The sequence below is a fragment of the Corvus brachyrhynchos genome, unplaced genomic scaffold (assembly GCF_000691975.1).
Source record: "Corvus brachyrhynchos isolate BGI_N302 unplaced genomic scaffold, ASM69197v1 scaffold42, whole genome shotgun sequence".
Lineage (NCBI taxonomy): Eukaryota > Metazoa > Chordata > Aves > Passeriformes > Corvidae > Corvus > Corvus brachyrhynchos.
The window spans coordinates 2,551,753-2,576,907 of record NW_008237242.1 but is presented as its reverse complement, the minus strand read 5'-3'; the positions used below and the strand labels follow the sequence as shown (position 1 = coordinate 2,576,907).

The 25,155-nt window shown below is 37.9% G+C and overlaps 1 protein-coding gene across 1 annotated transcript in view; it reads left to right on the top strand.

The window, feature by feature from the left end:
- TTC33 (tetratricopeptide repeat domain 33) overlaps positions 1–23,562 on the top strand; it is a 44,119-nt gene extending 20,557 nt beyond the window's left edge. The window contains exons 3-5 of the mRNA XM_008630618.2: positions 3,037–3,118; positions 11,661–11,792; positions 20,224–23,562. Coding sequence (XP_008628840.1) covers positions 3,037–3,118; positions 11,661–11,792; positions 20,224–20,574 — 565 coding nt within the window. The 3' untranslated portion in view covers positions 20,575–23,562. The remainder of the gene's footprint in view (positions 1–3,036; positions 3,119–11,660; positions 11,793–20,223) is intronic.
- Positions 23,563–25,155: the final 1,593 nt, after the last annotated feature.

The following is a 25,155-nucleotide window of genomic DNA, read 5'->3' as shown; positions in this document are numbered from 1 at the left end:
TTTTTGTCAGTTTAAATTCTGTATAAAATTTGTTTTCATTTAGCCAAAAGATAATAATATCTTAAATCACTTAAATCACTGGTTTTGCTGATACCTTAGCAAATCATACAATCCTAGTGAACTCCCTGAGATTTTTCTACTCTGGCTCCTGCTTGAAGCAAGTTTGACTACAGTGAGTTGCTCAGGATGTTGTTGATCTGCATTTTGGGTATCTCCAGTGATGGAGATATGCTTAAACAGAAATTTTTGTGCTTCATTTTCGTGCCTATTGCTTCTTGTCCTGTCATTGGGCATGACTGAGAAGAGTTGATTCCATCTTCTGAACTCCCTGCCCCACTTCCAAATTGGGTAATTTTGCCCCTCAGTAAGATTCCTTTTGAGCCTCCCCTTCTCCAGGCTGCATAGTCCTGTTTCTCTTAGCCTTCCCTTATATGACAGATACTCCAAGCCCTAAGCGGATGCCATATTTATATCAAAGCTTTCCTTTTCAAGACTAGTTCTCCTCACAGTGGTAACATACAGTGGAAAAGCTGTACAGTTCAGCTCAAAAAAGATCCTGAGAAACAGTAAAATGATCTATTTTTTAAATTACTTATTTTGCAACACTACCCCTGTGTTAACTCCCTCCTTATTTCAGCCAAGGTTTATGATTTTCATAAAGCATTTACTGAAACATTGACTTTGCAACTGTATCTTATATCCCTAGGAATCTTTCAGTATGGCGTTCGATATTTAATATAATCTTCTATGTTTTCCTTCAGAAGAATGACATAGAATGTTCTTTGATTAATGGACTATCTTTTCATAAAGGATTTTTCCTGATTTTGCATTACTAGAGAAGCAACATGGCTCATTTTCTCTTAGTAAGGACAGTGCCCTTAGTTTCTCCTGGAGCAGCAATAGAAAGATCTTTTTTTCTGAGTGTTTCAAATAGAACAGAAATGTTTTACCAGACCTTCTCTCAAGAAAATACATGTACTGAGAAGAGGACTATTGCACAGCCCTGTGGATATCTCCACATTGTAAGCTGGTAGTCAGCAGTCAGTCTCCTTAGTGGGTGAAACCTTTCCTGTTCCAGCCCTCTGCTGTTGTGTTCTTAGTCTGGGAAGTGATTCTGGCTTTCTGTTGTCCCTTCTCTTGGATCACACTTTCTGGGGCTCACAGGTTGAGTTACATAATTTACTGTTCACATACAGAGCACATGCAGCATATTGTTTCTGTGAATGTGCAACTTCTTCTCTCTTGTCCATCTTTATTCTCTTGGCAGACTGTTGACAAATTGGTAGCAAAACCCAGCAGGACTTGGGGAAATATTGGCTTCTATTTGACCCTTCTTTCAGCAGTAACATGTTCTTGCTATGGGTTTATATCCCATTCAGATTGGTGCTTTGAACAATTATGTTCCATTCATAGAAGTAAAAATGAAGGTTCCTGAAATGCAGCTTTTTGTCTTGCATCTTTTTACTTGCAGAATGCCGGTGCTGTTCCTTCCTTTCTGGTCACTGATGTTATTACTGTAATTGCTCTGTTTTCCAAAACCTGTTTTTACTCAACTCTTTGCTCACAACATTGCACCTTTCTGCATGGCCAGGATACCACCTAACTGAGCTGAGGACCCTTACTCATGTAGGCTTTATTTGCAAGGTCTGTGCTAGGTGTTGAACTAAACTATAATCTTCTACTCCAAAAGTAGTCCACACTAGGTAAATAACAGCATAAAGCTTCTACTGATGCATGTGGAAAATGTCATGTTTTCTTTAGGGTGAACACCTGCCCTTGCAAATGAACTGAGATGAAAAGTGTGCAGCTGGTGGCTAAACTTGGAGGAAATGTGAAAGTTTATTGGAACGTCCTTTGCTTAGCACTCAAACATCACACTTATTAGTGTAATTTGCAAACTAATAATACCTGGATCATAGGGAGAGTTTGACTTCAGTTGCATTGCTTTTCCAGTCTGTTTTTCTATTCCGAGTTGGCTCAGAACTTTCTGAAGTCTTCTTATGACTGCTCTGGAAAACCTGGAGGTGTAATACAACCCAGAGGACTTCTGAAAAATTGAAAAATGGGGAAAGGAATGGGAAGGAAGAATGATGAGTAGGGGAAGATAAAAATTGTTTCATATGAAGTGCATGTGAAAATTACTGTAGTTTTATCCACACTGTATTAAAGTTGAAGCATGTGTATCTCCCAAGACTAACTGTTTCCATACCTTTGCAGTATAATTAATACAAATACATATGTTCCCACTGAGTTTTGCAACAAATGTGGATTTTGAAACAGTTTCAGAGAACATGTGATAACCCCAGAGCCTCATTGATGTTGATGAAAGGCCACCTGTAGGGCTGAAAAGACTGCACATCTGTAACTGCATCTCACTATTCTGTTACAGTTCTTCATTGTGGTTCAAGTTTTACCTCATTGTTCAAGACAAAAGAAAGCTACATTTTATTGGTTTTGGTCAGCTCTTCTGTTTTGTTCTTTTTCCTAGGAAAGAGCAACATAGTTCATGCTTTCCCAAAGTTGAGTGATTTCAGTATAGCTGTTTACTTTCAACCTCCTTCTTATATTTAAATACCAAAGTTTTCTAGATGTCCTTAGATTCTTACATTATGTTACACTATAGAAATACCAGCTTTTTAGAATGAAAAGAAATTTTAAAATATGACTGTATCATGGCATGTAGGGTTCTGGATATATTTCTTTATACCTGGCTAGGGATCATTTTGACAATGAGGGGAACTTGACTGAGTTCAAGATTTCTAGTTTTAAGTCATTAAGCTTTGCCTCAGGTTTCTAATGTTGCTTTGTAAATTCACTTGAGGTCACTTCTGTAGTAGTACTTATGAATCCATTTGGTCAGAACAAAAAATGTCCAGTTTCTGAAAACAGTTCAGTATGTCTTATGGGGAAGTAAGTAGAAAAATAATTAATACTAATCATATGCCATGGCAGTTTATTTAGGAGAATGTCAGGATATAAATAGAAATATCCAGTCCCTCTAAATATGTTGACACTGTAATGTTGTTTTGACCACAGGTACAGAGAGGCTCTTGTCAAGTGGGATGAAGCACTTCAATTAACTCCAGAGGATGCTACACTTTATGAGATGAAATCACAGGTAAAGCATGAAAATTCTTTCCAGTTTCGAAATTAGAAAACGTTGTGTTTGTGAACATTGTTTAATTGTTGTACACAGGAAGTATGCACAATTCAGGTATTTAATTTTTCCCAACCAACAGGGTGTCTTTTAACAGGAATTCAAATAATGCTAATTTCCCAGCTAGTTATAATAAACATCTTTGTTGGGTCGTGAATTAGGATGCTACATTGCAGGAAAAAAATGGAAATACTTAAAAATTGTATTGGAGGGATCAAGGAGAGCCTTAGTGTGATAGATTAGCGAATTTGACCACTAAAAATCTTCCTGCTCTTTCTAAAGATTGGACTTAATATTATCTACTGTCAATATTAAACTCGGATACTGTATGCAGAGGATTTGCTTCAGTCTGGTTTTGTATTAAGTGTTACATAGATAAATCAGTCGTGTAAAAGACTTTGTAATATCTAATCTAAACCTGCCCTCTTTCAGTTTGAAGCTGTTACCCCTTGTCCTGTCACTACATGCCCTTGTAAAAAGTCCCTCCCCAGCTTTCTTGTGACTCCCATAGGTACTGAAAGATTCTAGTGAGGCCTCAGATTCTGAGTCTTCTCTCCTCTAGGCTGAACAACCCCAGCTCTCACAGCCTTTTCTCATAGCAGAGGTGCTCCAGCTCTCTGAGTATCTTGGTGGCCTCCTCTGGACCTCCTTCAATAGGTCCATGTCTTTCTTATGCTGGGGACCCCAGTGCTCCAGGCGGGATCTTACAAAAGCAGAGTAGGGGGGCAGAATCCCCTCCCTTCACCTGCAGCTCACGCTGGTTTAGAAGCATCTCAGGATGAGGTTGGGTCATGTCTGGTCTTTCATCCACAAGAACCCTCAAGTCCTTCTGGGCAAGACTGCTGTCCATGAGTTCTTCTTCCAGTTTGTGCTCAGGTCTGGTATTACCTGACCCAGGTGCAGCACCTTGCACTTGCACTTGTTGAACCTCATGAGGTTCCCAGGAGCCCACTTCTCAAGTTTTCCAGGTTCCTTGGGGTGTCATCCTTCCTTCGTTGTGTCAAGGGCACCACTCAGCTTTGTGTCATCTGGAAACTTTCTGATGGTGCACCTGACCCCACTCTCTGTCACTGATGAAGATAGTGAAGATCAGTGCTCCCAAAACAGAGCCCTGAGGGACACCACCCATCACTGGCCTCCACCTGGACACAGAGCCATTGACCACAACCCTCTGGCTGTGTCCATCCAGCCAGATGGACAGTTCCTGACCCACAAGTCATTCCACCCTTCAAATCCATGTCTCTCCAGTATGGAGATAACGATGTTGTATGAGACCATTTTGAAGACCTTACAGAAGTCCAGGTAGATGACATCAGTCATTTTTCCTGTGTCCACTGTTGCAGTCACTCCATCAGAGAAGACCACTTGGTTGCTCAGGTATGACTTCATGACTTGCCCTTTAGTAAAGCCATGCTGACTGTTTTGGATCATGTGTTGCACGTGCCTCAGCATTGTTTTTGTGAGGTTATGCTCCACGATTTCCCCAGGCACAGAGGTGAGGCTCACCAGTCTGCAGCTCCCTGTGTCTTCCTTTCTCTCCTTTTTAAAACTGAGGGTGATATTTCCCATTTTCCAGCCACTGGGTCTTCACCTCATTGCCATGAATTTTCAAATATATTGGAGATAACAGCCAGTTCCCTCAGGATTCTAGGATGCCGGTAGAGCTGTGGCTATTTAGTTTCATCAAGCAGTCTGAAAAAAATACATTTTTTGAAGAAGAGAGGAAAAGAGATAAAAATTATTCAGTAATGTATTATGTAACTTTTAGGAAATTTGCTGTACTGTTTAGTTTTAAAATATTTGTTGTTCCTCTAATTTTTCATTGTATAAAAACCCCAGTGAAAACCCTAACAACCCCCACTTCACCAAAAAAGAAGCCAAAAAAACCCAAACCCCAGCAAACCCCAAGAACCAATGCTGGTTTTTTTCCAAGATGTGGTGGCTACTTTTTGCTTTTTTTAATGGATATTTCCACATCTTCCCTTTACAGTCATCTTGTCTTGTGAAGAAAGTTTGATTCTGCAAAAGAATTAATTGAATAATCATAACTTCATTTAAATACAGTAATACAGAAGGATGCTTTTGTTTTATATAGCTGCAGAAGGTTTAGATCTTACTGGGTTATGCATGTGGTCTGAGAGATATTTTATGGCTTAAAGGTTTTTCTTTAAATTGTAGAGTTGCACAAATAGCACGAGCATGTAGCAATACTTCTCTCCTGATCCAGCAAGCTTTGGCGCTGGGACTTCTCTGTGTTTAGAAGTGCTTGAAAGATTTTTCTTAAAAAAAATTTTCTCAATGCGTTCTGTTCTCATGTAAACTTCCAGCATCTGCAGAGCTATGTATTAAGGAATTTCAAATCCTGATTATGCATTATTGGAAGAGATGGTATAATATAATCCTGCTTTAATTAGCAGCATTCCAGGTTGCTGTAATTGCTCATTGTGTTAACTTATGTAGGAGTTTATTTGTATATTTCATTTTTGACTCCACTAGTAAAGAAAATCTGTTAAGATGTGATGATGGTATTGGTAAGTTTTATTATCATAGTCTAAGCATTTAACTCTGTTTTGAATAAAACAAAAAGCTGTTGAAAATTTCAGGACAGTTCTGCTCAGTGGGACAAATTAGTGAACAGCTCCCTTGAGCTGTACTTTATTATGGTCTTAAGTGAATGCAAAAATTTAAGATAGGTCCCCAAAAGCGCTCTATTTAATTGAAATTATACCAAAATTAAGTATTTTTGCACTGAAAATAGCAGGAGAACTGTGAAGTGTGTAAGCTTACCTGGATCTGAGCTATGATGCAATGAATTATCCGAAGAGGAGCTTACTACAGTGTGCTTTAATCAGTGCTCCAGATGCAATACCTAATACTGAGGGGCTGTTGATAACTTGGCTTCCTAGTCCCTGTATTTCAGCAAAATGGCAAAGGTGAGCTAGAGGCACACAGCTTTTCTGCTGACCAAGAGGAACTGAGAAACAGCTGTGTGACTCTGATTCATCTTGTGAATTAGCTTTCCTTGTCTAGTGAAACCATTGGAGAGTAATGAAAGCTGAAAAAACCAGAGGAGCCGAGGCCTTTGCTTCCACCATGCCTTTGCTTTGTTTCCTGAGAGTAGTTCTGGACAGTAGCACCATTTCTTTTTGATTTTACTTTCTTGTATTGCTTAACACTTGTTACACTGTGACTGTTAAACAAGAAAAGCTTGTGTACAAAGTATATATTTATAAAACTATTTCTTGACTCTTTTTAATAAAACACCTAATGTTTCAATTGGTAATGTCTCTTTGTACATGCAAATAATTATTGCAGATGTTGTTTTGCAGTATGACTTAGGCTTACTGGAAGCTGTCTAGTATAATGTGTAATTTGATACCTTTGTACTTCTAAGGGTACTGATGTGAGCTGTAAAAACCCACTTTTGCCAAAATAGAAATACGTAATGCATTCAAAAAATATTGCGGCCAATATTTAAAGGATACTGTCTTAGAGCTAGCTGTGTTATTCCAGTCCAGCATACCAGCACAAATACTGCAGCTATTACAGTGTAGCTCAGTGAAAATGTTTCAGAAGAACTGTACACCAACTTCAGCAAGGCCTTGACCAGCACTGGGTCTATAAAAATCCCCCTGTCTTGGTATGCAGGTCATATAATGGAGGAGGAGACTCGTGTTAGGAATGACTTTGTGCAATATGCAGAGATTCTTTATGGTCTATATTAATTTTCTTTCAGTGAGAAAATGTCTATTCATGAAGTAACTTCTTTTGAGAATTAACAGTGGAGGATGAAGTGGGGGTTTTTTTGCTCAGGCTTGAGTATCTGTCTTATATCCTTACATTTATAAGTTTATGTTGGATTACATAGCAGCTTCTCCATTCATTAATATTTCCTTTCTCAACAGCAAACTTAAAATTTTCAATACTGAATTGTTTAATGTCCAGCTCAGATAGATATTTTAATGGCACTGTAGGAATCTGTTTGTGGTAAGTTCTTAAAGATCTGTATTTTAACAGATGCGGGACAAATGTCTTTCAGTATTTCTGAAGGGTGGAAATAGTGTTAAAAGTTCCTAGTTGTCAAAGATACTTGAAGTAAATGTATTTCCAGAAAATCACATGGGAACTGAGGAATTACTCAATTGCTTCAAAAAAACCATAGAACTTGATGAGATTTTTTTTCCATTGCTTTCAGCTACTCTTTGATCATTTTAAAACAGATTTTTATGGTTTTTGAGAGGTTAGGGGTGCACTTTTCTTTGCGTGCAAGATCTGTCAGTATACATACTTGATATTCCATTACCAGCCTAAGTTGCAAGAACAATGACTGGCAGGTAAATGTTTATGCAACTCCATTTCTGCATTTGTGTTGAAAACCAAAAAAGACCCAACAACAGCAGCTCAGTGTTGATTCTGATGTTAGATAAATAGTACCATAAGTATATTCAAAGAAATGTATAAAGACTGCCTATATTAATGCAATCATCAAGACTGCTTGAATTTAATTGTGGGCTTAATATCTTAGATATTGACTGGATTATTTTATTACTGCTTTGGCTTACAAAGATGGAAGAGCAGACTTTGACATATTCTTTGATTTTGTATCTGAACATTTGGCGACTGGACCATCTGGGACATTGTTGGGTGAGGAGAGCTATCAGAGGACTTGATACATTGTGTGATGTGTATAACAAATGATCTTGTTCTGCTGTTCAGTACTGCCCCTGAGAATTCACCTGGTTCGTGTTGCTTATCTCGTGGTACTTGCACCTCCGATCTCAGATAACTATGCAACTATGACAGAATTTTTAAAGTAGACAATACAATTGTTTTGTACATATTTTTAGAAACAAGTGAATTCAAATGTAAACTGTCAGGTTAAGTTCCTTATAATAATTTTTTTGGATGTTTTTTCATCAGCTGTATGAGAATCTAGTTTCCTACAATGCTGCATTCTCAATTTGCATTCATTGAACAGGACCAGGATTTCAGATATATGTCTCTTCTTTGTTTTTATATATGAAACCCATCATATACAAATAATTCCACTTCCCCTCTTCTAAAGGTTTTCTTAATCTTGAACTCAGTGAAGAAATAATATCAACTTCTACCCATCTCTCTTCCTACTTAAGAAATTACAAGGTTGCTAAGACATGACCAGGCTTAGAATCCCAATTTCAGATTGTAACAAATCAACTAGTAAGTGTGATTATTTTTAATTTCTTTTTTTTTAATGGGGTATGTGCTGAGAAGAGTTAACCATCAAAACATTAGTGTGAACTCCAGAAATCTAAATTGCAAAGAAGTGTTTCTGTGTGGTGCAATTAAGTAATTGCACCACACAGTGTAATTGTAATAAAGGTGTAATTCCTTTAGAGCATGGATGAATGTAAACTGCTTTTATGGGTATGATGAATTTTATTCATCCGTATTTTGAAATGGGTTCCTGGATGGAAAAAGGAATTGGATCAGTTTCACTGGACGTGGAATGTATCTATATATAGTGATTCAATCCACTGAGCTCATTTAAAACCAGAACTTACTCAGATTCATAACACTTCCAAAATATTGTGGGTAGGACAGGATGGGTCACTCTACTGCCTGGATTTCTAATACTTGGTTAGTCTCCTGATGACAGTTGCCATGTTTAATTGGCTTTTTGCCACTGAGTTCTTCTAATTATTCCAATCTCTCATGTATGACTTATTCTAAAGCTAGATCTGTTAAAATAAGTCATTTATGGGACATGGATGTTTTTTGTTTTAAAGCATGTAATAAGGGTAAATCTCTTGGAATAAAGCAAGTCCTGAAAATCCACATACTCAACATCTTTATACGACATTTCACTCCATGAAGGGGTGTGTGTGTGTGTGCGCGTGCAGTGAGAGTCTTGAGATATTTTTTCTGCTTCGTAAATTTTTTCTTGTAATTTTTGGATCCATTTTTAGACTGTTTTCTAATCGAGTATTTTATATATATTTTATATTTATATATCACTATCTATACACACATCACTTTACCTGTATACTGTATTTGTATATTCTGTGAGTGTGTGTATGTGTGTGTATATATATATCTACACACGCTTGATGTGGCTGCACGTTGCATGTGACAGGCACGTTGTGTGACAAGGGGGGCTACAGCATGTGTAGTTCCTGTTTGGCTTTGTCTTGCTCATGTGGCCTACCCCATTAAAAGGACTGGGCACCACTTGTCAAATCTCTGCACAGGAAATCTTCATGCTTGTGGTGTTTTTTATTCCTTGTTCAGCGGGGTTTTTCAGGTGAAGAATAGTTGGTTTGATGGTTCACTTTCCAAGTAGCATGCAGAGCTGTTTTTTTAAAGTGATAATTATATAAAGGCAGAGTAACCCAGGACAAGGCTGCACACATTCAGGTTTGCCATTGTCTGTTCATTTTGATGACCTCTTCACCTGAAAACAAATGTGTAGGAAAATAGTGTGCATTAATAAGTTTATTCTTTTGCTATGACTGACAAGAATAGCTGAGTCATTTTATTAGTAACTGAACAAACTACCTATGCTGGATAAAATGCGTATACATTCAAATGTGTGTTTGTTTGAATGTAGTTTGAGAATCTAATGCCAAGAGTTACTAGGAGCAAAGTAATTACTACATGATCTGGAAGAGCATATTTAAAGTAGCTGTTTACGCTAGTACACACAGTAGTCATAAATAAAGTGGAATAATTGCCTTTATTAGTAAGATACTAATTCAGTAAACAAACCAGTAAAATTCATTAAACACTACAAAAGATATCCTAAGCACTTACACAGATGTTTTGTAATTAGTTTGCAGCAGAAGGTACTAGTAGGAAATACTAAATACTTGGGATGCATAAAAATGCTCCTGTGAGTGTATACTTGGATTTTTTTCTCTTATGAGAATAAATATGTTAAGACATTAAGGCACTGATATAAAAGGTAGCTGATAGATGCAAAATCCCTTCATCTTGATAGAATGTACACCTATCCACTAGTAACAGTTTGATTCACTTCACACATTTGCTGCAGGTAAGAGAAACTACTCATACGAATGTAATTGATCTGAAAGTTTTGGAAAAATACATAACATTCGTCACAAACTTTGATACAAAATGCAGTCATTGAGAACTGTTGAGCAGAAAAAGAAGGGAAAATGATATATAACTACGGATTTTTTAAAAAATATTTTTTAGGTATTTCTGAATTCTAAGGTACAGTCTATTGAACAGAATTTGAGTGAAGCCATAAGACTAGTCTTTAGAAAAGTTTAGACATACTAGAACAGCAGAAGTATCAACCCAAAGGGTTTATCAGAAGCTATGCTTATGATGTTCCTTGGTTTCTTCAGTACAGGGTTACTTTATGTAGTAAATCTTTGCCTTCTCCTTTCCCTCCTCCCCTTTTTTTTTAGTGTGCTGCTCACTTCTATGTTGTGGATGTACTGTTTGTTAATTAGAGTAAATACTCAAGATCGTCACATTTGAATCTTTCTCTACTCCACACTCATACCATAGAACAGTAAGTTAAATCTGTTTTGGACTTCAGCAATAGTCCTAATACGTTCTAATATTATTCATCATAGTTGTGGTCAGTTGGGATGAAAGTGGTTGCCCACATATGAGTCTTACCCTTGTGGTTGACATTCTCATCATACTGCAGGAATGTAGTTGTCATTTGTTTCTTACTCTGGTATCTATCACTGTAGCATGTGGGTGTCTGAAATCATGATCTCAGAGTGATGCAGGTCTTCAGGTGATGTGCCAATCTCATGGTGGTATTGGAAACGTAAGGCAAGCTTTGAGCCACGTTATGTATTGCTAACTGTGATTTATAGGCCTAATTATGGACATTCAATGCAAGAAGAATAATCCTGTGATAGCTGCTGAGTAACAGAGATTTTCACATTCAGAAACCACTTTTTTCCTTACTTAACGTAGGTGACTTCATGTCTAAGTTAGGCTCTGCAGAACGCTTGTTTTCTAAATACAACAGTCATTGTTAAAGTCTGTTTCCATGCTGAGTTGCAGGGATTGTTTCTATAATTATATCATTTGCACTGCAACTGTCTTTGGTAGATTTCAGTTCTCTATTAAAAAGGATAAATACAATCCAAGAGTTTTTCAACGATACTTGCACATTTATTATGTTTAGTTCTCCATGTGTTTGTCCAGAGTATTCTGTTATGCTTCTGTTGGCTTTAGGGTTTGTTGACAAGGAGAGACACCTTCAGAAGCAATTAATCTACTTCTAATGGATTCACTTAAATTGTTTGGGCGAATCATCCTGTAGCATGTCTCTTTCTCTCTGTGGGGATTGAAATGAGTCTGGGTGACTATCTGACATCAGACAACTAACTTTTAAGCTAAGAAAAACTAGGTAAGATGAATCTGGTTCTTAGTTATTGAAACAGTGGTTGTTGCCTGGGGAATCACAGAAAACTTGAATTTATTTTCAGTTTTGCTTATTTTTCTTCCTTTTCTTCTTCTATTTCTGTTACAGGTCCTGATGTCTTTACATGAAATATTCCCAGCAGTGCATGCAGCAGAAATGGCTGTCCAGAGAAACCCACGTTCCTGGGATGCCTGGCAGACTTTGGGACGTGCCCAGCTTGGATTAGGAGAGATAGCACTGGTAGGATAACAAAATTAATTGTGTGTGAGAAGGAAAGTACAGAAATACCAAGGTTGCTGTATATCCTTATGGTAACTTGAACATAGACAAGGAAAAAGATTGGTATTATTATTTATTATTATTTATCGGCAGTGTTCCCTCTGCTTTACTGTGTTTCACAAATGCTTCTTGTGTGGTTTTGTTGCTGGACTTGTGGAAGACCTGTCTAGCTCCAAGACTTTTGTGTCATATATTGTATTTATGTGGTGGCTTTAGGCAGTAGAACAATTACGTTGACATAACTGCACACACTACATTCTGTGTGTAGTACTGCTACAATGCAGCTCACCATGGTTTAAAGATGAGGGTAATGTGAAGTCCCAGCCTCAGCTGATAATTCAGGCTCAGTTTTCATACATGCCTGCTTATAAAATTCTAGTGTCTTGTTTTCCTTGTGTCCTGCTCTCCTGCTTCACATGCAGCAAATCACGTTCCTGCTTTCCTCTGGCTCCCTAACTCAAATGGTTGAAGTTGCTTCTTCATTTAATAAGATAGCAAAAAGCCAGGGATGCTCTGCAATAGCTGAAGTGCTTCTTTTTTTCTAGAATATAATAGTTTTCTGCTACTTTCTGTGAAAACACAGTAGGTAAACTTTCAAATTCAGACACATTCACAGAAGTCCATTAGAAAAACAGTGCATCATGAACACTCAAATGAAAAGAGATACTGGTTGTATTTGGAATAGACGTAGCTGTGTGCTGTTTTGATACAAATAATTTTGTTGTAAGTAAAGAGTATAGTAAAGAATATCTTCATAGTAAAGAATATCTTCCTAATAGTAAGAATATCATAGTAAAGAATATCTTCCTAATACCTAACCTAAATTTCCCCTCTTTCAGTTTGTATCCATTATTCCTTGTCCTACCATTGCAGTTCCTGACAAAGAGTCCCCTTCCCTGTAGCCCCACTTCAGATACTGGGAGGTTGCTATAAGGTCTCCACTCAACCTTCTCTTCTCCAGGCTGAACAGCCCCAATTTTTCAGCCTGGCTTTACAGGGGAGGTGCTCCAGTCCTGTTAGACAAAACCTAAGACAATAGCTGTGTGTTGCAGATGTGTGCTCCCTTTGTTGGTGCAGTACCATAATATGAAATATCTCATATAAATCCATGCATATCTGCATTTCAACACTGGTGACATTCCATGGCTTTTTGTGGTGTAGAAGGTAAGAGTAGATAGTCTGTTCTGTCTGGATCTTTTCCTTTTGAGTGTTTGAAGCTGTCACTGTAAATTATGTCTGAGAATTTTAAATGCACTAGTCTCAGGAAAATCAAAGTTCCATTTCCTTCAAGGATCCTAAGTAACTGATGCTGTTCATTCTGTAGAAAATGCTACAGTTGCTGTAATATCAGTTATATATAGTGATATACCCATACTAGTTACACCCACCAGGTCGATTCACCAGATTCTATAAGCTTTGTCTACATAGACAAATCATGAAACACCAGTGGGAGTGGATATCTTGAGTGCTGGGGACCTAGTGTTCACGTTCTATTAATTTTGTTTTATTTCAGAGTAGCACTTCAGGTGCCCTCTTAGAATACATTGTTGAGCTTAATTAGAAAGGGATCTAATTTATGCATCTGAGACCATTCAGTGATGCAAAGCAAAGCATTTTAAGTGGGAACAATCACAGATTTGCATCAAAGCACTTCATCCATCTGAAACACCACTCTAGGTGCTCACGTAATTGTTAAATTGACCTTACTGTTGGTGAAGAGGGAGGAGGGGTTATCATCAGGTAGTTTGCCCTCTTAATGTTTTTGATTGTCTCTGAGTAGAGAGCCCGAGGTGTGCAAGCTCCTGTTGGTGTCTCCAGTGCTTTGGTACTGCGTGTTCATACTTCACTGCCTTTCTGTCTTTAGGTTGAACTGCTTTCTGATGAATATGTTCTCAAATACAGAGAACTTGGGGAGTTATTCTAAAATGCAGATAATGATCACTATTTGTTTTCAAACCAAGCAATTTTTAAGAAGTCTTAAGCGGTTAAGACTGAAGGAGTTTTAAAATGCTAAATGAGTTCATAATTATTGAACTGGAGTGGGAGTCTTCTTCACCAAGTGGTTTAAGTCATAATTATCCTTTTTCTACTAGTCCTTCATTGTCATGGTTTTCTGTTTTTTCCCTGTATAATATTTTTTACAAAGAAAAGTTAATAAAGTTAATATCAGGGCTTTTTAGTAATTTTTTTTTGAGATTTGGGAATTACTACCCTTCTCAAAAACTGCTTCTTCTGTTTCTTTGTTTCATTTCTCCCCCATCAACATCTGTCTTCATTACCCACATCCTGCCAAATGGTCTGTTGTGAATACTTCTATTACTTCACAACGAATGATGCATTTTTTCTTAGGGAAAAAAACAATTTACTGTATTTTAATTTCAAGTTTCCCAGGTCCAAAATGCTGCTTCCAAACAAATCTTATTTATATTATGAGCTGTGTAATAATAAAGAAAGATTTGCTTAGTTTTTGTCAAACTTGTGACAGAAAGAATGAGGTAAATTAGTCCCATTTTATTTAGCTTTTATAAAAGTTGTTTGCTCTTTTTTTCTCTGAATTTACTAAATAGGGTAATTCAACAGTAACACTTCTATGTGAGCAAGGAGAACTTTATTTCTGTAAAGGCAGAAGTTCCTTAAATTCTACAAATCAATGTGCAGAGCACACCTGAGTAAACCTGCAATGTGAATGTAGAAACTGTAGAAATATAGTCAGGCTTGCAGTATTTCTCTCATTTCATTGTAAATATTTGGTTTTACAAATCACATTTCCTGTACTTCTGATGACATCTTAACCAGTTAGCAATTTCACACTAATAGCTTCATTAGAACAGTTCCTCCCATGAGACAGAGTGAGCCCCATGCTTTGATTAATCAAGGAAAAAAAAAGAAAACCAAACAAAAGCAATATTAAAAAGAAAAACCAAAACCAAACCCACAAAAAAATCAAGGACTGAATGAAAGCACTGAGTCTTCCACTGTGGTGGAGTTCATCAGCCATGTGACATGGTCATGGGCAGCCAGCTCCAGGTGGCCCTGCTTGAGCTGGGGCTTGGCCCAGATGACCTCAGAAGGTCCTGGCCAACCTCAGCCATTCTGTGGTTCTGTGACTTCAGCTTCACCCCGTTCTGGGTCCCTGTCAAATCTGGAGTACTGAGGATCACAAAGTTGAGAGGGTAGGTGTGTAAATATGCACCAGCCGTGCATGGGTTGTGTTTGATGTTTTGAAGGATGTGGTTCCCTGTATTCCTGCTAAGTAGTTAGTGCTTTAGTGGTCTTTAAGTGTGACACAATATTTTGTCAGGAGAATCACGCCTTGACAATATGAATCCTCAGGTGAGCCCTTTCCTTTCATCTCTCTTGAAAGAAATAGTTTTAGGTCTTCTAGATAATGATGGGAGCTTTGTACTCCAAGGAGAGAAATGTCTGTGTTTTATTGGAATGAAGCTGATTAACATAACTAATTCTGAATTTGAGGTAATTTTTCAACATGTTACTAATGTTAGCATTTAGAGACATAGAGTATTTTGGTAATAAAAAGGAAATTAGTGGTTGACCTTGCACTGAAAAGTCAAAGTATTTAGGAAATGCTCAGTTAAGAGAAAAAGTACCATGCTTTGTCAGTTAAAGTGGGGTTCTGTTAAATTCTTTTCAACAGCTTTAAACAGTCCAACTGAGTTACTGAGGTAACATTAGCTTCGCCAGGACAGTCCTGTGTTAGTCCTGCCCTCTCCATCTACTACAGAGTAACCCTTTTTTATTCTTCAACCACTGTTGGAAATCATAAATAGATTTTGTGATAGTGCTTGTTAATGCACAAAAAGATCTTACAGTCTGAGGCAATTTTTATTTTCCATCAAGAAAGCAGAAGGGCAAGCAAGTCTCCGAAAGTTTAAATGCCCTTTTCAGCTACATTTTTCAATGCTACATTTCTGCCAGGGGTACTCAGTTCTTGCAAGTCATTGTGGCTGATTTAGCTGGCACCTCCTGTTAGTAGTTACCTTTGTCAGATGCTCAGGACTTTTGAGGAGTGCATTTCCCAACATCTAGACCATGTAATTGAAAGTGTTAGCTAAAACAGATGAACAGGGTAAGACAAACAGGGATGTTGAAGAAAGTTTATTTGAAAACTGTTTTAAAGTTCCTGCAATAATTTTGGCAGTATAATTTGGTAATAAAGAAGTAAATGTTTTCTTGGATTTTCCTGATTTGCAAGGTAAAAGTACTCATATCACTTAAGCTTTATTTTCTTAGGCTGTGTCAGTTTCTAGGCTGGGATTGAGTTTTGTGGTTGTTTCCTTGGTTATCCTGGATTATATCCATGCATCTGGTAGAGCAGTGTAGAGGTCTCTGTGGTAGAAGCAGCCTGAAGCAGTGACTTCAGCAGAACATGCTGCAGCTTTGCAGGGGGGTGCACTGAGGTGTAAGGGCAGAAAGGCACTAAATGTGAGGAAAGAGGGCTGTGAAGAAATGAGTTGGTGCAAAATGATATCTGTGAAATCTGTCACTGAAGCAAAAGAAAGTACAAGAGGAGGATAAGGAGGATACAAACTTCTTCAAAAAGAGAAGAAGGAAGGTGGGGAAATGAGTATATCTCACACACATCTACCAGATGGGAACAAAGACTTTCATGCATTTGTAACTTAATGGAATCCCAATAAGCCTAAGACAAAAATAGTCTTTCACATCTGGAAAATTACTGTATTTCAGGTATTTTCTCCAAAACATGAGAGCTCAGGAACCTTTGAATAAAATGGTTTTGTAAATGTAAGAAGAGGAAAATATTACATGTTCACCTCATTTTGTACGACACTAGAATTACTTTTTATGAAATTTCCAGAGAGAATGTTTTATTGAAAAGAAGAAATAGTCTGAACAGAAAATTACACAGAAAAGTTCAAGATGACAGTTTAAAGAAAAAAAAAAAGCACAAACAAAACAAATTTGCCATTCAGATTATACCATAGAAACTATTAAACTAGTGCGAAAGTTCCTGAAAGGATTGGATTATTTTTCTTGTTTGAAGAAGAGAAATGTCACGAGGACTCTTTAAATATACTAAAACGTCTTAGTTCCCTGTTTTCTGCATTACTATGATAAATGCTTCTGTAAAAATTATTTATGTTCATGGTGAGTAGTACAAAAATAAGACTTAAATTCCAGTAATATATTGTCATAGAATCATAGAAAGCTTTGGTTTCAAAGGGACCTGTAAAAGTCCTCTAGTCCAATCTCCCTGGCGGTCAGCCAGGACATCTTCAACTAGAGCAGGTTGCTCAGAGCCCTGTCCAAGCTGCCCTTGAATGTTTCCAGGCATGGGGTATCCACCACCTCTCTGGGCAACCTGTTCCAGTGTCTCAGTAACCTCATTGTAAGCAATATTGTCCTTACATCTAGCCTAAATCTACCCTTTTTCAGTTTAAAGTCATTAACCCTTGTTCTATCACTGCATATCCTTGTAAAAATCCCTCTCCAGCTCTTTTGTGGGCCCCTTACAGGTACTGGGAGGCTGCTGTAAGGTATCACTGACTCCTCTCTCCAGGCTGAACAGCCCCAATGCTCTCAGCCTGTCCTCACAGGAGCTATGCTCCAGCCCTCTGATCATCTTTCTTGCCTCCTCTGGACTTGCTCTGTCCCTGTCCTTCCTGTGCTGGGACCCCAGAGGTCGCTGTCCGCGGTGTCCCCCGCCGAGCAAAGCCGAGCAGAGGGGCACAATCCCCTCCCTCCCCTGCTGCCCACGGGGCTCTGGATGCAGCCCAGGACACGTTTGGCTCTCTGGGCTGTGAGTGCCATGGCCAGGGCATGTCCAGCTTTTCATGCACCTGCACCCCCAGGGACTATGCTGACTGCTATAAAAACACACAAACAAAAAAAAATTGCGTACTGAAGATCATTTAACACAGAAAAAGATTGCTTCACTGATAGACATCCTTTGAAGCAGGTCAGAAAGTGTCAGCCAATTGTAACATAAAGGCCTAATACATAACCTTGGTAGCAGATACAGACTCTTAAAGTTTTCCCCCTGGCTTTTTTAGGTGTTTCTGTGTAGCGACAGTTACTACGTCCATGTGTTACAGAAACTTCTAAAAAAAGTGCAGTCTGATCAGAATTGCCCTTCACATTTGAAGACTGTTCCAACCAGCAGAAGAGAGTGCTCATGGGACAAGTGAAAGATTGTTTGCTATGGAATACTATTTAGTGAGAAAAACATAAAATACTTTAAAAATACAGATTTTTCAAATACTGTAACTCCACAAGCTTTTTTTTATGTCTTGCAGTAGGTTTTACATTGCACTTCCCTACAGAAGCAAAAGCAGATACATGACTGTACTGATTTAAAGTGCTGTAGTCCTTAGATGCAGGGTCTCTAAAATCTCAGCTACTCTTTAAAATGAGGCTAGAAATATCAATTCTATGTAGTGTCACTGTGTTTTCCTATAATGTGACAGGCAATTGGAGAAAGCGATTTACATCTCCATTAGGAGAAGAATTAAAAGTAGCACTGTTATTTTCTTTTCTTCTGTCTTAATAGAAATTAGTGGCTTTGGGCGCTGTTCCTTTGGCAGCATAAAATTTTAAATGGATGACAAGTGTGTATTTTTCAGTTTTACATTGCTGCTTTAAAATTAATCCCTTTAATCTTTTGCAGCACTTAAAAATTTACTTTAATATTTTGTTATTTCTTTATAAAATTGTCAGGCACAAAAATTCTTTTCTAACAGATTTGCTGAGATGATCTTTTTATGCTGTATTGTATGAATCATCAAAGCAGCTTTGACGCTTACCAAATGTTATTTATTGTGCATGAACATAACTATATAGACAGGTTTTAATTAGGGGACCTCTTTCATGTAAAGCTTAAAAGCAGATGGTGTTTGTTTATATTTTGTTTTCAACAGAAATACAAAAAAAGAGCATGTAGTGTTTAGTTGTCGTTTATGTGTCCCTGAAAATTAAAAGCTAGCAAAGTTGAATAAAGTGACAAGTGTTTTATAAGAATTAAACTTCAGTCCTCCTCCTGTTTAAAATTCAGCATGCTCCTGCACTTAGAGCTGGCCATGGACCAATAATCAAGCTTTTTTTTTCCATCTGGAACTGAAAGGTTGCCTATTACAACAGCAGTAATACTGATAGCATAATCAGCATTTCTTAAGTCTGATTTTGTATCTCTTTCTTTTGAGTTCCCATCATGTGGAGCCCATATATTCATCTGTGCTACCAGAAGGATGAACCATGAGTTTCTGTCAGTGCAGATGAAAAGTTGTGATTTTACAAATTAATTGGCATGCTTTAAATATCTATAAATTACAACAGAATGTGTAATCTGTGGTTTACCGTATGTCTTTAAAGTTTTAATATGCAAGTTGCTAGAACTCTTCCCAAATATAATCCAAATCCATTATCATCACAATTTTCTCATCTTACGGGAAGGCTTCTGTACCCATCATACAAGAGTTTGGTCACTAACCCATTTTCATAACTGCCTGTACAGTCATAAATATGAAATACACACATGCTTTTGTGTACGTGTACCTAAGTTTGAATAGGTAGGTTCAGCCTTGCCCACTGTTAATATAACTAAAAGACAATACAGTTGTAATTCTTGGTGTTGCTTTTTTCTAGTATTGTAGCAACCTCTTCTTACTTTTAGATGGTCACACTCTTTTTTAAATTTCACAGCTTCTCTGTTGAGGATTTGTATTTAGGAATATTTTCCCAGTTGAACTGAAAGAAAGGAGAAGCATTGCCAACTACACTTACTTCTACTAATATTACATTCTTTATAAGATTATAGAACTTCTTTCTTAGAGCAACTCTCCAAGTTTGAAGTTTATTTGGCTCCTTTTGAGCATTTATTTATGTGTTTTTGTAACCACATAGCTGTTACAGAAACTGCTTACCATGTGGCTAGTATTAGTGTAGTGTTAGGTCTGTATGTGAAACGACTGCATTCTAATTTAAAGGCAGCAGTACCAGTGATACTTCAAATTCCAGTCATCCCTTTTCTGTATTTCTTTAAACCATATCTGTCTGCTTTTGCCTTTACGTACATCTAATGATGAGAGAAAAGTGGAATAGAAAACCATCCAGAATTTGTTTTTCCTTTTACCTTTTAAATTACAATATTGTTTTTCCTGTATGAACTCTTTATTTGTGCCCTTGTTGCCAGGTACCTAGTTTATTCATGCATTTTTGTCCTTTCAGACACAGTTGGTTGGGGGTGAGGCTGCTATTGAACTTAAGCTGAGGGAGGATTGCTCCAATAAAGACAGGAATAGAACAGCTTTTTGCTTTGCTCAAATGATGTATGTAATTTTTTTGTTGCTGTCAGTTTTTATGGAATAGGTCGGCTTTAAAGTGTCCTATCTTTGTTTCTTCCCTCTTTTGCTTATAGGCAATCCGAAGCTTCCAGGTATCCTTACACATCTTTCCAATGAACCCTGAAGTATGGAAAGAAGACCTTTCCTGGGCAAGAAAACTACAGGAACAGCAGAAGGCAACAAAGACTGAGGCAGTGCAAGCACTGTCAAAAGGAAAAGAGCTTGCACAGGAGTCAATCCCAGACTATGACTTTGAAAGTGATGAAATTGTGGCAGTCTGTGCTGCCATTGCAGAGAAGGAGAAAGCTCTTTCAGCTGCTAAAACGATGGTGATCGTGTCTGCTTCAGGCACAGTAGAGACTGTTACTGAGCGAGACAATCGTCCTGCCACTCCCGATGAAACCCTTTTCATCAGGGCCCGGTAGGGCAGGCTCGTGAGTTGTGTTCCCCATAGTTTCAAGAACTACTGTTATTTATTGTATTTTGCTTGCTTTGTGTTTGTTCTTTTTTTATTATGTGATAGGATAGCCTGCAAAAGTTAAAGAACTGAAATTATTTTTCTTTCGCTAATTAAAAAAGCAATGACCTGAGTTGTCGTTCCATCTGTATTTTTCAAAAAGAAAGCCAAGAATTGATTCTGAAGATTATGAATTCTTATGACCAGATGTAATGCTGAAATGCTTAACTGCATTTCAACAGCTGCTTTCATCTTTGTGTATTTCATAATTTTACGAGTTAATGTGTACATTTTCCCAGTAATTAGGAAAGTTTTATTTAAACTATAAAAGTGCTGTAGTTTATCCCCAGCTGGCAACTCAGCTCCACACAGCTGACTCCCTCCTGGTGGAATTGGGGAGAGAATTGGGAAAGTGAGAGAATTTGTGGGCTGAGACAGAGACAGCCTAGGGAAAGCAAAAGCTGCACATGCAAGCAAAACAAGGGATTTGCCTAATTCCCCTGGGAAGGCAGGTGTTCAGCTGTCCCCAGGCAAGCAGGGCTACAACGTGTGGCTTGGGAAGACACTCTGAATGTCCTCCCTTCTCCTAACTCCTTCTTTCCCCAGTTCTATGTATTGGGCATGATGGCTGTGGGATGGAATATCCCTGTGGTCAGTTGGGGTCATCTGTTCTGGCTTGTCTCCTCCCAGCCTTGCCTCTTGTGCACCCCCAACCTTCTCACTGGTGGGGTGGGATGAGGAGCAGGAAAAGGTCTCGACCCTGCGGAAGCACTTCTCAGCAATAATGAAAACAACTGTGTGTTATCAACACTGTTTCCAGCACAAAATCAACACCTAGCCCCCTGCTTGCCTCTCTGAAGAAAATTAACTCTATCCCAGCCAAAACCAGCACAAAAAGAAATAGAAACTTGTAAAAATTATTTCAATCACTATTAATTAACATTATTTTTCTTCCAGTAAAAGTGTGAACTGTTTCGTTCTTGACAGTCTTTGCTTTCATTAAGATTACTTGTTCTATGAGAAAGTATCCTATGAAGCAGAGGTGGATTATTATTTTGTGTGTGTGACAGATCTGATTTGTAGCCAAATCAAGTAGAAACCTTTATCTTGCTTTCATCAGTGAGTGTGTTAAACACTTTTTGATTAGATGAAAGGAAATGCTATACCAAACAAGGCCCTGAATGTTTAGTTACAACTGAATGTTTCACCAGAATAAAGAACACTTCAGGTTATGACTGAAAGTCTCCTTTCCTTATCGCGAGTGCTGTGCTGCAGAGATCACCAAAACTGGAATGGTGGGAGTAGGAAATAGATATGGCTGAATTGTATTGTATTCAGGGCTTTTCTTTCCTAGTGAGGCTAATCTGATAAAGGAAGTCAGCTTGCTTTTCCTAATTCTTATAACCTGCTATTAAAAGTATGTCCTTAGGGAGCCAGTTTTTCAGGATAGCACTGCTGGAGTCGCCCTTTTTATCCTTTTTTGGATTTTGGATGCCGTGGTGGGTACTAAGGCATACTGTAGGAGATTTTTTTAATGTTAGTTTTTCTTCAGGGGAAGGTGGCAATTGGTTTGTCATACAGGCAGGTCAGAGAAATGAAATCAGGCTGTTTCTTTGATGTGCTCTGTGCTGAGACTGTTCTCCTTTCATTGTCTTGGAGACATGGTAGAGATGACCACATCCTAACTGTACTGGAAGAAATGGTCAGTTGAGGAATTCTTGAAGAATTCAGTTTGAGAACATATAATTTTTACTTGATTTTGATAACATTTTGTATGATAATAGAGAGTTTTGTAGACAAGTGAAACTTCTGAAATCTGTAATCTTTGCACTTTTCAAATCTGATTTCTAATTTCAAAAGAACTTGCTTTAAAAGAAAATGTTGCTTGAGAAGTATAGTGTTTTTTGCAGTGGAAAGTGCATTGCAGAAAAACTGTCTCAAATCATACTTTCTGTTTATCTGATATCAGAATATCTTTGTTTAAAAGGATACATACAGTTTTTAAAAAAATTAATTATCTTTCTTAAAGACTTAATTGCCTTGTTGTACTAAGGGTTCAATGTTTTTCAAGATTCTCCATGAATGTTTTTTTGTGTGTGTGAATTTTTAGATCTGTGCTTGCATGAACACACATTCACAAAAATCACACCTTTTACTATCCTCTGAATATTCAAAATAATTATAACTACAGTGACCTAAATATATTAAGAAATGTAAAACATCATCATGCTACATTTTTATTTCTTCATTAAAGATTTTAAATGCTGGATAGGCACCTGATTAAGATATGGTTTGATAGTTTAAATTGTTAGAGTTGAAAGATTTCCTAATCTTTTTTCTCCTATCAACTTAATACAATCTAGTCAGCCATAGGAAGAGTTAGCATGAGAGGGGTTTGGAAAGATTTCTTCAGAAAAGAGATCTTCTCTGGCTGGAAAAGGAAATGTGTGAGATGCTCTAGGGTATGTTTTCTTTTTGAAGGAGCTTGGCTGTATCCACCTCGTCTTTTCTTCCTTTGCGCTTTGTACTTGCGTCAGTGTTCTGTCTTTACTCATACAGGAAGGACTGCTGCCCTCCTCTCGGAGGCCCATGTTATCACAGAATCTCTTTCCACTGAAGTGATTCACAAAGTTCCTACTGACTTCAGCACTGCAGGGCCAAACTGCTGGAGGGGTGTACATCTGCACCATCAGGCTGTGCTGGGCTCGAGGGGTGGTAGTTTCCATCCCGTGTACTAATGTGTTTTCCTTCTGATTAGATCAGGTTGTGAATTCCTGGTATTGTCAGAACTGTAGTGTTCTGTAGAGCAGTTAAGTTCTTGTGACACTGTTCTCAAACTGGGGAGAAGTTCCAATACTGATGATTTCAGCATTGTTTTTTGTACAGCATGCCATGTTTTGCATGTAAGGAATTTTCTGGATTGTTTTGAATAAAATACTGACTTCTTTGCTGCTTAGTGATGCTTGTTTGTTCTTTAGGTTATAACAAAAATAAGTTATTATTTCCCATTCTGGAATGTTCCTCATTTTCGCTTTTGTCTGTGGTGAACAAGTTAATGTGTTACAGTAAAAAAGAAAAGAAGACATCTCGGGGAAAAATATTTAATAAAATGTGATGCTCAGCTTTTAAACCTTTCAGGGATATCCTCATGAGATGGAACAAAAGGAGATGTTATCCAAAATAGGATATTAGTGAAATACACCTCCCCTTTGACACTAGGAAATAATTTTTATTGTTCTTCATTATCATTAGTGGTAGTGACGGCAGTAGCTTTCATGTATTTGTCTTCCATATGAATCACATATTTAAATGTTGCAATGCCATTCAAGAGGAAAGCTCAAGAACAACAGTGGGTCAGGTGGATTAATTTTCCTTGATTTAAAAGTCTACAGTTAAACATTTAAATATATTCTTTTCCTTTTGAGTCCCTTTATATCCAGTGGAAAGAAATACAGAGCCTCACAGGGCCATTTATATGTCTTGTGCTAGATAGGTATCTTAGAATGAGCTGAATCAGCCTGCCAAGGTGCCTAATTAATTTCCCTTGACTACAAAGGAAGCTCAAGGTGACTGACTGGCAGTTAACCTCAAATGCTGAAACAGAGCATGTGACTTCCACTCTCATAGATGGAGATAAGTATCTTTAAAAAGCTTAAATGTACTGAGAGAGAAAGAAATCCTTTCTAAAAATACTAGAGGGTAAAAAAAATATGGATCAGATAAGACAACAGTGACTCTTACTTGATAATGCCATAAGATACTGGATTTTAAAAGAAGTCATGGAGAAGGATAAAAAGCAAGTGGAGCAGTTTACTCTTCTTATCCTCAAAGCTGTTTGAAGTTGTCTGAGTATCTGTTGGTTTTAGAGATCAAGATCAGAGAGGTAGCATTGGAAACTTGCTTGCCCACACAAGGTAAGTTCCCTCCCAATCCTAAAACCAAGGGAAAGGAGGTAAAATACTAGTGTTGAGGTGCTATCTTAATTAATTTTGAGTTCATAGAATAGCTATAAAACTATAATGACTGTAGTTAGGACTGGGGCACAGGAAAGCAGAAGCATGTGGGCTTGGTTTGTTGGCAGGTTACAGGAACCACGTGTTTATTGTAGTTCACTGTCATGTTAAGGTGGTGTTCTCAGATGTGCTGGAGTCCTTGGGCTGCGGTATCTCCAGAGGGGATGATTCAGCAGCAGGAGGAACTGGTGGGCATGGATGACTGCTGAATCCTGCCAGAGTGCTGCCTGGCTTTGAGGGCTGATTTCCTAAGAGCCACAAGGCTAGGAGCTGGGAGGGTTGTAAAGGATAAATGATCAAAGGGAAAGATTAGATATGGGGATCAAAGTGCCTTTGGTTTCACAAAGCAGGAGATTCAGACTTCAGTGGGTTTCTAGGTCTGTAAAGCTGGCAGGTCTAGAACAAGGCCCGGAGTGCAAAGGCCTAGTGGTATTTGGTAGCTCTAATAGAAATCTGCCTTAAGTGGAACAGGTTTGCCATTGTGTCTAGCAGCAGAAATAAAAACTCAAAAGCTTCTTGACTTAGGATGCTGGCTG